The sequence below is a fragment of the Drosophila willistoni genome (assembly GCF_018902025.1).
Source record: "Drosophila willistoni isolate 14030-0811.24 chromosome XL unlocalized genomic scaffold, UCI_dwil_1.1 Seg141, whole genome shotgun sequence".
NCBI classification, from domain to species: Eukaryota; Metazoa; Arthropoda; class Insecta; order Diptera; family Drosophilidae; genus Drosophila; species Drosophila willistoni.
The window spans coordinates 10,788,780-10,802,969 of NW_025814052.1; the positions used below are offsets into that span (position 1 = coordinate 10,788,780).

The 14,190-nt window shown below is 37.2% G+C and overlaps 1 protein-coding gene across 3 annotated transcripts in view; it reads right to left on the reverse strand.

Moving 5' to 3' along the window:
• LOC6641088 (myb-like protein H) overlaps positions 1-14,190 on the reverse strand; it is an 80,542-nt gene that overhangs the window by 12,563 nt on the left and 53,789 nt on the right. For all 3 annotated transcript variants that reach the window (XM_023175330.2, XM_023175329.2, XM_023175331.2), the window contains exon 3: positions 5,254-5,448. In XM_023175330.2, coding sequence (XP_023031098.1) covers positions 5,254-5,448 — 195 coding nt within the window. The remainder of the gene's footprint in view (positions 1-5,253; positions 5,449-14,190) is intronic.

Sequence of the window (14,190 nt, forward strand, 5' to 3'; positions counted from 1 at the left end):
CCAATCCCCTCTTTGTTACCCTCACCCATTTTGCACATTTGCATAATCAAATGCCATATTGTTCTACGGGTTGGAAGAGTCTTTTTTTTGTTTTTACCTTTCTCATAGCCGCCAATGTCATTGTCTTTTGGGGCATATGCGATTTGCAAATGGGACACGATAATACTTTCCTATAGTTAATTAGTTGGGCATTATCTTTGCTTTTAATTGGATAATAATTTCATTTTAATTTCTAAAAGCATTTTAAGGGTGTTCATTTGGTCCATTAGCACTTGGCTGTTTTATATATGTATATGTATATATTTCTTCTTGGACGATTACCAACTTGGCCAAGCAACCGAGATGACATCCTCTCACACTCATTTACACATATTTACATGCATACACACACACACACACACACACACACGTGTACAAAGACTCACACATATGCAAGTTAATTGGAATTTAGCACATGGCAGACGTAATTCACATGCCCTTCTATTTAAGTGTGTGTGTGTGTGTGTGTGTGTGTGAAGCAATTATTTTTATAACGTTAATGAGCACTGCGCATTATTGTGGCTGGTGACGATGAGAACGAGCGAAAAGCAAGGACATTGCCTGTGTTGACAGTATGATCCAAAAGTATGCGCACCTGCAACGAATAAACACCTCAAACAAGACACACACAAAAATATTAACTAGGTAATTTGCACTTGAAATTGCCAACACTATATCGATTATACTCAAAGTGATTGAGACTAAAAAGCAAGCACTCCCAGCAATTAAAACCAAGATAATTTCCCGTATTAGTATTGTTAATTTTGTTGTTCTTATCTAAGTGTTTCGCCTTGGGAGGCGAAGTGATAAATCCCCTAAGTGACTTTTTAATTAGAACTTTTAACCTTTTGTTAAATGAAAAGACTTGTTTTTCATGTATATCTAATTATAATTTATTAGCTTATATAATTGGAGTTGCTAAAACATAAACTAACAGCTTAAAGTTAGTTGAAGTTTGAGAAGAAGAGATGGAGAGACTCTAAGTCAGACTAGAGAAGCGAAAAATCAAATGGTTGATTAATGCTAAATAATAGATATATATATTTCCTTTACTTATATCGTGATCAGTAATTGCTTTGCCTAATTAAATCATATTTTATTGAATAACATAGGCCGACATGATTTTTGGTGACGTTAAGCTGAGAAGTGTTTTTAGCTAATTCGGATACGCTGATTCTGACTGCATATTCAGTTTTTGTTCATCACGTCCAGATTTTGTAAAATTAGGGGATCTAGGGTTGGAAAATAGGCACCCAAAAGTATACTATATAAAGTTAACAATTGTTTTTCTACATTTTTAACGAATTGTGGAATTTCTTGCTTAAGTTAAATAGCTGTTGTTTGCCAACATTACTTATAAACAATTTGTTAGATGCATAAAATTACAATATTTCTTTAAAATTAACAAGTTGCAAATTCTTTGAATCCCTATAGCATACTTTTTGGTTCGAATTATACTCATTTTGGAACAGTATCCAAAGTGTATGATAATATGCATAATAACAAAGAAACGCCTCTTTGATTTTGTGTAATTTGCGTTTAAATTATACTTAATATATAAATAGGCATTTTTTTCGAAATCCTGACGTGATGGGCAAAAACTAAGTACAGGGCCGTAATCAGCACCCCCAAATTACTATAAAAGACCTATTGAACTTAGAACACTTTTTCATGGCCTCGAAAATGTTGGCCTGTGTAATCAATGAATCCATTTTCTTTTTTTTTACCATTATTGACTGTAAACTGATTGTTGTATCTGCCCTGAATATACATATATATATTTCCACCTCTCATTCAATCAATAATTTAATCAAAGCATATCTGATAAAGAAAAATATTTAAGAAGATTATTTATAATTTAATAAATATATAATTTCTTATAGACTTATTCATCATTTTCTGTATGGCATTTCTTTTGTTGCTGCTTGCTTAAAAACGAACAGCTTAAAGAGGCTATAAAATGTTTACCTGTTGTGTTAATTACGACCAAATAAGAAGAGATATATGTACATACGTAGACACCTTGCATATACATATGTGTACACACACACACACACACACAGATGCATATTGTTAGCAATTAACTTGGCATTTGAAAATTTTTAATAGCATACTTAAGGGTAAATGGAGGCCACACAAATTGCCGGCCGAATTTACTAGGCTTTGCGTCTCTAAGGCTTTAATTTGGCCAAAGACTGCAATATTCTGAATTATTTGAAATGAATTTTCCATTCACATTGTTCCTGGCTTAATATAATCGAAGCCCTAAAGCCCCCAAAAAATGTGGCAAAAGACTGAAGTATCTAGCAGACAAGAAAGACCACTGGCTCTTTTATATTTGCCTGAAACAAATACACATAGCCATACACACATACACACACACACACACACATATATATGTATACTTTAAACAACTGGCTGTGTGTGTGTATTTGCGAGTGCAAAAAAACAATAAACAGCTTAAACGCATTATGAGTCTTAAGCACACACGGTTATATGCACATAAATGTGTGTGTGTGTGTGTTTGTATTTGTGGTGGGTGTGGTTATGGGGTTGTATGTGTGTGTGTGTGTGTGTGTGTGTTGTAGGTGACAATGCTTGCTGTAATTATCTTTTATGTGGCTTTCATCCAAAGATGCAAAGTAATATTCCTAATTATTGTTTACTAAAATAGTTAAATATATTTATGCCAAATGAAATCTTTGCTCACCATTTTCATTTGTCTTATTTTAATTAGGTACAAGTGGGTAAAACTAGAAGTAATTAAAATCTCACTCCTCAAATTTTACAACTATGTGAACTCGCCAAACATTTGTTTTATCAACTAAAATGCAAAAGTTATCAATATTCTTTACTTCAGTTAGTTTATACTTAAAGCCATTCTGTAAGTTCGATTTTGAGGTCTGTTTTGTTGACCCTAAACAAATATATATGTAAAACGTTAAATACGTTCAAAGTGATATCAGCTTTACCTGATTTGAGTGATATGACGACTGAATTGAATTGCTTTTAGTTTTCATTGAAGTTGCGACTTTCTGTCTATTTTGCCATATGCAAGACATTCATTTGCATATAATAAAGCTTTTCCCGTAATTAATTTCCTTTTTCTTTTTTTTTTTGTTTTTGCAACAACTTTTCCCTCATATTCCTTCAAAGTAATCGTTTTGTTTTTTTCTTTTCTTTTTTTGTGTTTGTATGCAATATTTTAATGGCTGCAATCAAAGTTTTAATTAAAACGCTTAAAGAGCTGCTGGTGCTATAGAAGAAAAAAAAAAAACACAACGAATAATATATACAAAACGAGCGAATGAGTTTGAGTTTGAGTCTGAGTCAAAGGCAAAACCAGAAGGAAAACTAAATCCAAACAGGCGTTGGAGCTGTTGGAGCTGCTTTTGCTGCAAAACCAACGACAGGCACGTCCAAGGCTAATGGAGCGCAGGCGACCCAAAACATAAACAAAAACTTTTCCAGCGATATTTTAATAGTTTTTGTTTTTTTTTCTTAACCCACCCACAATGAGGGCAAGAACCAGGGCAGGGCGTGTGAGTGCCAGCGGTGACACTTAGCCAAATATAATATGGCTTTTATGTCAGCCACTTGCAGAAAATTGCTTTGTCGGGCATGGATGCATTAGGAGGATAGCCATAGCCATCCCCATTACTGTGCGCGCCTCTGTCTCCTATGACTATGACACTTCTTCTTTTTTTTTTTTGTGCTCTTCCACGTACAGTGCTTTCTTATGCAGTTTGGCAGATCCGTTTTGCTATTTTTTTTGTGCTAGCTCGCATGCAAAAGGCAATTTAAAAAAGTTTCAACTTGAACCTAGCCGCAAAAATAGTGGCCAGAAGGTGGGGGAGTGTGTGTTTTTTGCCTTTCCCCCTCTAACTTTCATCTTCACCATTTACCTAGCTTGCTTTAGCCATTGCCAGGCGTTTAGGTATAAAAGCTTTTTACTATAGTCTCTTTTCTTGTGTATCCTTGTACCATAGTTGCTATGTGGATATCATGAAGTCTTAGTTCGTGTTTTTGTCAGTTCACACTAAAAAATGTTGCAGACTTTTGGGGGCACAGCAGCACGAAAAATGAAACTAAAATACCTTTAGAATGTAAAAGTCAAACTGAGAGAAATGGAGTGAGAAAAAGAGTTTTAGTGTTTTGTAATAAGCAATTGCATATGAAGAAAGTTACATTTTCATCAGTAAATAGCAAGAGCTGCAAAACTGTTGCCTACTTCATGGCGGGTCTTAAGATCTTTCCATCAAATTTAGGAACCATTAATCACCAAGTGTTTCAAAATCACACTCGTTTCCCCTGATATGCAAACACTAGAGAATCAACTAAAAATCTTAAAGTCTTGAGTTTAATTTATTTTCTATAAAACGCAAAATAAAGTAATGCGGTTTTTACTCTCATAACTGGTATACAAGTGTGTTAAGAAGAAGAAGTGAGAATGAAGTCTTAAAACCCCTTTGCAATCGTCTTCGAAGCAAATCTCGCTTTAGCTTAGGAGTAAAGTCACTTAGTTTTGCAGAAAAGGTCTCGTTATTTGCTTTTCTTCTATTTGCTAAATGCATATCAAGGAGATATTTATACTTGTCTAAATGATTAAGTTACATCTTTGCTTTGGGTATTTAACATTTATATTTATCCAGTTAACATTTTTATACCGTCTCTTTGACCATTTGTCTGGCTTTTATTTTGCTTATGTTGATGGGAATTCATGGAAGGACGAGAAGTGGATAACAGATGAAGATGGAGAGGTAAATGGGCAAAGATTTTTCGTGTTTGCCATTTTGTCTTTGCCTTTTTATTCGCCTTTGTTCTCACATTTCACTTTTAATTAACAATTCCTGTCAGCACCCCAGCCAGCCAGCCAGGCAGCCGCCTTCGCGCGCACCACCCACAATGACAGGGCTCAGCTGACGTAAGTTGGCTAAGTGAATTGGTTAGCTCAGTTCTGTTGGCCCAGTTGGATTTTGAGTGCGAATGCGCGACCGCGTACCTGCCTGTGGGGCAACTTTTAGAGAACTGCAGATACTTTTAATTAAAAGTGCATTCCATTAAAAGCCAACATTGGCGACGTGACAGGGAGGGATTGGGCATTGGATGGGTTGAATAATAGTAGGAATGGAGGGAGAGGCAGAGATGGTAGGTAGAGGACCTTGGAGAATTCATGTATTTATGCTGTAAATGCAATGACTGTGTGTGACTTACCGCGCAAAATCTTCTTATCGCGATGTCCGTGACAGCGATAGCCCTGACATCCACGTTTTTGGAGCAATGATGGGCAATGTTTGCCACCGTTTTGTGCCGCCTGAAGGATTTGGCGCGTGCGCGTCATCATTCCGGTGCCACAGCTCTTGTCGCATTCGCTCCAGGCGCCCCAATCACTGACCTGACAGTCCAGCACTGCAACAAGAGAGAAAATAAAATCCAAAAATTCAGAGTCATGTTGAACAATCGAAGATATATGTATATGTATGTATGTTGGGATATACGAGCCACTGGTTGCTTGAAATGTTGCTAAAGCCTTTTAAAACTTTAAAACTCTCGCTTGTGCCGAAGGCCTATAGACAGGATTATGCACTTAGGATTATAGGCTACGCATTTGTAGATGGCGCAATCAATGGAAATGGAAGCCAGCAAAGTGTTTTAATTGTAAAAATGTATAAAGAGCATGAGGGAGCTAAAATCAGCCAAAGCAGGGGAAAATTTAAAATGAGTGAATGAAGATGAGAAATGAAAATGAAAAAGACAATGAATGGCAGCATGGAAAAATTAATTAAAATCCATATGCCTTGATTGCGCTTCTTTGGCTATGGCTTTTGCCATTCGTTTTCCGTTTCATTTCGTTTGCCATTCCCCAACAACTAACCCCAACTGGTGGTTAGTGTTAATCAAAGTTTTTTTTTGGGGGGAGCAAGGAGCAAGCTTCTCCCTTCTCACCGTCCTCCATTTCTCGTCCTCTCTGAGACGCTAATGAAGCCGGAAGAGCATTGGGCAAACGAATTGAAAATTTCCCCCCTTTTTTTTCCACCACAAAAGTGATTCGTTTGAGCAATGTGCAAATATTGCTATTTCAGATTGGATGTAGCTATATATGCATGTAGTCAGGGATTAGGCTTAAAGTCAATACAACTCGACAAGGATACATATACATAGATGGCATGAGAGATCGTCCTCAATACAATTACAAGGCTTTGATTTGCTTAAATGCAAAGAAAAGTCTTTAAACAACATTTAAAGTCATCTTAATAGCTTACAAATGACTTTCAAATTATTGTCCTTAATTTTTTGCCTCTTGACTTGGAATCGACCATGTTAAATAATGACAACTAATGAAATTTGGCTTCTTGTCATATTTTAGTCATGGTCTCATGTGAAAGTCTTTCTGTTCTTTACAAAGATCAGAAGTTCTTTAGTTTGACTTTCACTTCTCAGGACTAAGGTCAGGATCTTAAAAAGTGTTATATTTAATGCCTTTGGTCGACACACTAAAAGTTGAGCTATTATTTTGTAGCATAAATCCATGACTTTAAAGGTTTCAGTATTTTTTATACCTCCTCTTTCTATAATTTAAGCAAGTCAAATTACTTAGGGCTTTAATTGTTTGCTATTTTTTTTTTTTTTTGTTTCTCCCGGCAACTTTAAAGGCCAATTTTTAGTGGTCTTATTGGCATTCAACGGTCACAAAGGAAATTTATAATTCTCATTCTCATCTTATCTCATCTCAGACCATTCTCATTTTCATTTTGAATTTTTTGCACAAGTTTCGCCGCGCAGAATTAACAAAACGTTAAAAGAAAGAAAGTAATGAAAAAATGAAAAAGAAAAGATTGCCCAGAGGGTTAAACTTTTTGTTATGGCGTACTTTCTATACACTTGCAATTTATATGAGTTTTTTTTTTTTTTGTTTATTATATTTTTGTTAACTGCCCAGGGAATCGGTGCACCTTATGCAATGACAGATCACTTATGTACCTGTACCTGTTGGGCCGAGTAGTATCAATTGGGAGGGCCAAACTCATGGACAAAGTGAATATACCCCAATGGATTTAAAGGGGCATAAGCAAACTACTAGGATAATAGATGCTAGCTGCTTCTAGGGGTAGCATAAAACTAAAGTAGTTAAAATTATGATTGCATTGGCCACTGCTGATGTTGCTCCTGCTGTTGTTAGTCCTCCTGCTGTTGGCGCGTTTAGCATATTGTGGACCATGGCCCATGAATGCAGAAAGCAGCGAATGAAGCAAAAACTTTGCCAAGGCGTACACTAGTTTTGTGTCTAGCCGGCTTAAGTTTGTCTGCTTGGTTGTGGTTCGTGCCTTCTTGTGGCTGGAGTTAAAGTTGGTGTTGGTGTTGGTGCTGGGACTTGTTGTGGCAATAAATGGCATTATCCTGCTTAGCAATCATGCGACTTGATTGTTGTGGGTGCCCAACAGCGACGACAGCGGCAAAAAGCTGAAAATTAGATGGCTTGCAGTAGCAGAGGAAGAGCTGAACAGAGAACCCTGCAAAACTTCTTAATGCCATTGCCTGCAGTGCTCCACTAGATGGTTGCAGTTGCACTTAACTTACTTTTGAATTGGCACAATGCCATACCCTTTCCACTTATACCTTTTGCCAGCCATTTAAGCGGCAATCAAATGCCAGCTGACCAAGCTGCTAATAATTGTGACAATGACGATGATGGCCACGGTTTTTTTTCTTTTTTTTTTTCTAAAGATGATTTTGACAGTTTTCCATTAGCATTCGATCAACGCTTTCAAGTGTCTAGTAAAGTTCTGGTAATCTAGTTTCAAATTCAAATGCTTTAGCAGAACCAAAACCAACTGAACTCAAGTGCTTGTCATTACGTTGTTCATACACTCGACTGCTTCTGCTGTTGCTGCCTCTCATGATGATGATGACGATGACGATGACGATGATGCTGATGATGCTGGTCCTCTTGCTGAACTGGCACTTCCTCTGGGATTCTCATATGTACAACATAACTCAATGTCGCAGCAAGTGACCAGAACTCAGAATGGTGAATCGAGAACTTTGGGGGACCACCAGCTGTACCTCAAACCGACTCTGGCCAACAGCAGCAACGGCAACGGCAACGGCAACGGCAACGGCAATGGCATAAGCAACAGCAACAGCAACTCGTAAAGTCCAAGCCAAAAGGCAAACAACAAATCCTGACCATAGCGGCAACTGGAAAATGTTTAGCCCACAAAATGGTGTTAGGGATAGCTAGAGTGGAGTGGAGTGAAGTGGAGTGGAGTGGGGGGTAGCCACAGCATGGTTATTTGTGGTCAGCGAAGTAAAACAAATGGCGTCAAATGCTGCTGCCATCGTTTTTGTTCCTGTTTTTGTGTTTGCCTGTTGTGGCAAGTCGAGCTGCTTTTGACGCTCTTTGTTCCAGTTTTTCGAGTTTTTGGCGTTGTGCGGACATTTGGTTTATGTGTGCAATATGTGTGTGTGTGAACATGTAGGTGTGTGTGTGTGTCTAGCCAAGTCAAACAATTGCTTTGGACAAACTCAAGTGCGGCAGATAAACAGATAAAAGCAATGGCTATAGGTACTACCTACAAACAAAAAAAAAAAACGTTTATAAATACATATATACATGTGTATGTATGTATGTATGTATCTGAATACATGTATGTACATAGATCAAAGCAGCTTCAACTTCAATTGGTCCAAAATTTATGGTGTAAAAGTCTCTTGCTGTAGTCTCAAGAAACGATGACAACTTGGAAATAAATGAATCATCCCAAGTTGTAAATGAATCGCTTATATTTAGAGATGAATACTATTTAAAGGAATTAAACTGAATATGACTATGACAAATCCAACACATATAAATCGGTTAAATGATCGGTTAAATAGTTTAAAAAAGAATTATGACATTCAAATTCGAATATACAAATGTTTGAGTCTTTTTGAAATTGCGATTCTTATCTATTCGATATATGTAACATAACAACTCAATTACACGCATTCAATTCCACTTGATTTCATTTGATTCACTGCAATTTGGTCAGCTCAGTTATTCGTTCGCTTTTCATTCTCATTGATAAAATACTTGTCTTCAATAGAAACGGACACTAAGCAATTTTATGAAGCCATTTTCATGGTTATGAAAACCAAACAAAATACTTAAATTTTCATCTCGAGTGGAAGTAATGTATAAAATTGTGTTAGTTTCATTTAAAGACAACAATTGTTGTAAAGTATGTATAATAAATCTTTTGTCTGCCCGTTCTGTGTAGAATTTTATTGAAGACACAGCCTCTGCCTTAGACCAGATTAAAGTTCTAGTCTCATTTCAAAGGTATTCTAATCCCTTTGGCATTATTGCATATGTAAGCTGTAAATAAGCTATGCTCTTGTCCTGACATTTCATTTCGTTGTAATCTTTGGCCTCCACACAGTACACAGTACACAGCACAAGAGCATTTCAATTCATGGGCATTGGCCAAGTGACTCATACCGAGTGTCTCCAACTCAACTGAAGTAGGCTATAATCCTTTGACTACCAGAATTCTGGTATCACAATGTGGGCAAAGTGGGCCCGCAAGTGAATGCGATTTCTGGTAAAGTAATTTGCATAATCGATAATCACCATTCACCACAGGAATGGAACTGAATCACAGTAAGTTCATGATGACAAATTATGTTTCATTGCAAATAATTTCGCCAACTAACTTAACTTGATAACTGGCTAAACATATAGACCACATATTTCTGGCCACATATCAATTGGTTATCATTCAGAAGAGGGTATATATAAGTATTTTAAGATTAGGATTCATGAAAATGTTATTGTTTTCGAATCATTTTCTATACTAAATGGTTGTTGGACAAGTTTTTTAAAGTTTATATATATTAATTTCGTTTTAAACAAATTTAGAATCAAAAAAAACTAAGAAAAAACTTATAGGCTTAATTTTCTTCGATTTATTTTGAAAATGCTTTTCTCGACCTAAGTTAATCTTACCAACTAGTACTTTAAACAATGACTATTAGTTCGAGGTTATTGAAAGTATTTTCCTCTATGGTGAAGCTAAGAAGTCGCTCATCAGAAGACCGAAATAGATTACTATGAAAGTGTATATAAGTGTATGTTATATCCTGTCTGAAATTGTTACCTGTTTCGATCAGTGTACTAATCGATATAGTTATTAAGTGATGTTCAATGCCATGTTGCCAAATTGCAAATGCAAAATGTATCTATGCAGATTTATGTGATGTCGTGTCGTGTGTATGTGTGTGTGTGTGTGTTAGAAAAAGGTTAAATCGAATATTTATTACCAAATGGATTTTTAATTATGATGCAATAAATTCACGATCTAAATTCAATTACAAATTGCTAACAATTTGGCATTCAAGATTACAATTACACGCGCTTCTGCACACATTTGGCCAGGCCATAACACACACACACACACAGAGAAAGAGAGACACGCACAGTCAAAAAAAAAAAAAAATTATTGTAATTAATATATATGTATAGGTGTGTGTGTATGTGTGTGTATGCGAGTGTATAAGTTCGTTGCCAATAATCGGCAAATTGCCTGACCATGCTGCCAAAGCACCAAATGTTGCACGTGAATTGCCCAAATTGGTCGACATCGTGGCATTTAATTTATTTGTATGCATGAGTGTGCACACAAACTCACTCACACTCACACACACACACACATGTGTCTCGTGTTTCACATGTATTTTTAACAATGTGGCAAAAATGGCCGCCAATGCTATTGAAGCATGCAAACCACCTCAATGAAATTGCCACCACTTGGCAGCTAAACACTTGGCCAGAGAGTGTCGACAACAACAACAACAACCAACAATAATGGTCAATGTTCTCTTCAACATATATACATACATTTATTTGTGTGCGTGTGTGAGTGTGTGTGTGTGAGTAGTCACAATTGCCATGAACCCTTTAATCGTACATTAAGTTTTATTTGTTTGAAATGAATCCCTTGAAAGAGATTCTGCTTATGTGAAAAGTGAAATGTTTATGTATCTCTCTGTGTGTGTGTGCGTGTGTGTGTGTGCGTGTATACATATCCTTTCCCAGAATAATTTCAACAAAAAAGTTTTACCATACACAAAACAAATTGAGCCAATTTGCCATCTAACAAATAATATTTGCTTTAAATTCAATTAATTGAATATTTGATATGAATAATTCTATAAAATGTATCAATTATCTTTTTATTTGAACTACAATTGCAATGTCTAGAATTTCCATACACGAGACAGGAAATGGTTATTGATTTTTGGGGACCATTGTCCCCAATTTGTTCAGTCAAAAATTGTAAGGCGAAAATGCTAGAAGAGATGGCCGATGAAATGGATATTTTATTGCCACAAACATAAAGCCTTTAATAATGTTAGGTTGTTAGGGCAACAGATTTGAACTTTTTTCTTTCTTATAGTTCTTAGTGACATTTTGGGTAAGCCTACAGTTTAATGTTGTTGTTTTTTTTTACTTTCTGCTTGAATTTAAGCTGTGTGTATCAAAGGACTTCAAAGAGAAAGTTTCATTTCGCTACATTCTTAAACTTCCTTTCAACATAGCTGAGATTGAGATGATTTTTTGATTTGTGCTTAATTTTGTTTAAGATTTAAATTATGGCAAGAAATATATGCTTATTAACAACAGCAATAAGCAGTTTGTTTTTTTTTTTCTTTGGCAAGCATTTGCCGCACTCTTCTCTATATGCCTTCTCAGTTTCTCTAACATTTGTGTTGGTCTTTTGTGCTTTTGCTATTTGCTGTTAAAGAACTCGGTCTCGGTCTCTTCTGGACTCTCGAATCCATGTGCAAAAGTACTATATTACTTTGGCTTTTTGGTGGCAACGACAAAGTTATAATAGCGCTTTGCGGCAAGCACACACAATGCCAACGCCGACGCCGACGACGACGACGACGACAACGCTGTGAAATAAAAATCCCCAATTGGAACATGGGCATAGAAGCAAAAAAAAAAGGGAGCATACTCAAGCAATATGCAATATATCAGTTCAAATGGAAATTATGTAACAATATGTTTCTCTCCTCATGCTGATCCCTAACAGGATCATTGTTGAGTATCTTCCCTCCCTTTTGGTTTTGGAATTTCTGGCTACTGCCATGAGAATATGTACACGTAACTATAGCATGCATTAGGGGGCAGAGATGCGGTAAGTCTGATGGTCTGGTGACTGTAAGAACAGTTACAAGCCGCTGACACGGTAAATTTAATGCGACAACTGAGCGGGACTCGACGACAATTGCACATGCGTGCGAATAACGCAGAAAGGTTCCCTCCATCCATCCAACCAAATCCCGCCTAGCGTTGGTCTGCGTATGTCAGAGTGTCAACACTTAATGTAAATTACAATTTGCTAACCACACCAACTTGTGGCAGGGACGCACTTGTTCAACGCTCCAATTACCTAGACGACCTCGCCTCCACCATCAAAAACGAAAAAAATATAAGGAAAAGAGAGAGAACTATTACAGTTATGCTCTGCTTTCACACACACACACACACACACAGGCACACACATTCAGAAATACTCATTATGTGGCCTTCTAAGCCAACCACAATCACTTAAACAGAAACCACACACACCGCACCTGTCCCGAGTCGCTTGAAATCTTAACTTTGTCAAGGACATTGTGTTGGAGTGTACCCCGAAAAAGTAGGCAATACTTTTTGCACACAGACACACGCATGCATTTTGGTGAATTGCGAAGCTAATTGAGTTCTCCTCACACACATACACACACACAGTTCGAGAAGTACATCCTGGTTGCTCCTTTGGCAATGCATTTTGCATTTCAGTTGAATGGACAGGAATTAATCAAGTTGGCTGCTTGGGCCAAAATCAAATTTTTGGTTCGCGCACCCCTAAACAATCGCCCACATCTTTCTCTGCTCCCCCTCCTCTGGCCCTCACTAGAAACCGTTAACCATTTGCCCCTGGAGGGAAAACAGAATTCCGCTTGAGTTGCTAAATAAACGTACAGACTTTGATGGATCTGACAGTATTCACAAAAAAACAAACAACGAAACAAGCGCTGCTTCTACTTTTTTTTCCCTTACCTCTGTCTCGGTATGGTTATGTAGTAGTCATTGAGTTTTAGAGTTTCTGTTGCCGTGCCATTGCATCTGACAACGGTCATGGTAGTCGGAATAATAATGAAATGAAGTGCCGATGAAGTTCTACCACAAGCGCACTGTCAACGCCTGTTTCAATGCCTTAATGAATGCAATTTATGTGGACCTGGGAGACAACGTGAAACTCGCACGTTCAACCAATTATTACTCATACCTTTTGGGGTGCTTTTTGCCAGGATAACCAGCCTGCTGCATGTGTAATCAGATGAGGTGACGACGATGATGTGCAATATGGGGGCGGGGCCCAAATCTTGTGGCAATGGAATAAAATAAGAATAAAATTTACTTTGCCCTTGTAAGCTGTGGCTTGCTTTTGTCCATGCTTCATTTAGCAATAATTTGCAATTGGTTTTAATCTTAAAATAGAAAAATAGGAAAGTTTCATCAAGGTCCTGAAATGAGTCACTGATACTTATATAGATGATCATTGATCAAAGATTACTTTAATGTGCAGCTTAAAATTTCAAGAGGTATTTGGATTCTTGGTCTCTATTGGGCATGTAACTTTGTAGTTATTGATTTGCCTTTAAAGTAAATGCAATAAATAAAGCATGTTTCAGTCGTCCTTTCTTTGCCACTAAAGGGAATGCAGCTTAGTGGCGATGCTTTAGGGTGTGTTTGAACCCTTTTGAATGAACTCAATCCCCCACTCAGTCCATCGGAGAAGAAGTGCTACAAAAGTGTTCAATTTGTTGCAGACAATTGACTTTTATGTGCCTTGGGTGGTTGGGATGAAAGGTAGATTCCTTCCTCTTTATCTTTGGAGTCTCTTTGCACTCTCTCTTGCTCTCTCTCTCTCGGTTTCTCCCAACCATTCCTCATGCGGATGACTGGCCATCAAATTGAGCAGTAAAATCGACTAAAGCCGAACGGGTTGTGCAAATTATTATTGCTATTATTATGACTATTACAAGTAGGTTGAATGAATGACTATGAAACGGTAGGGGATCACCTTGGGGCTTGCAGCATTGACCAGGACATTG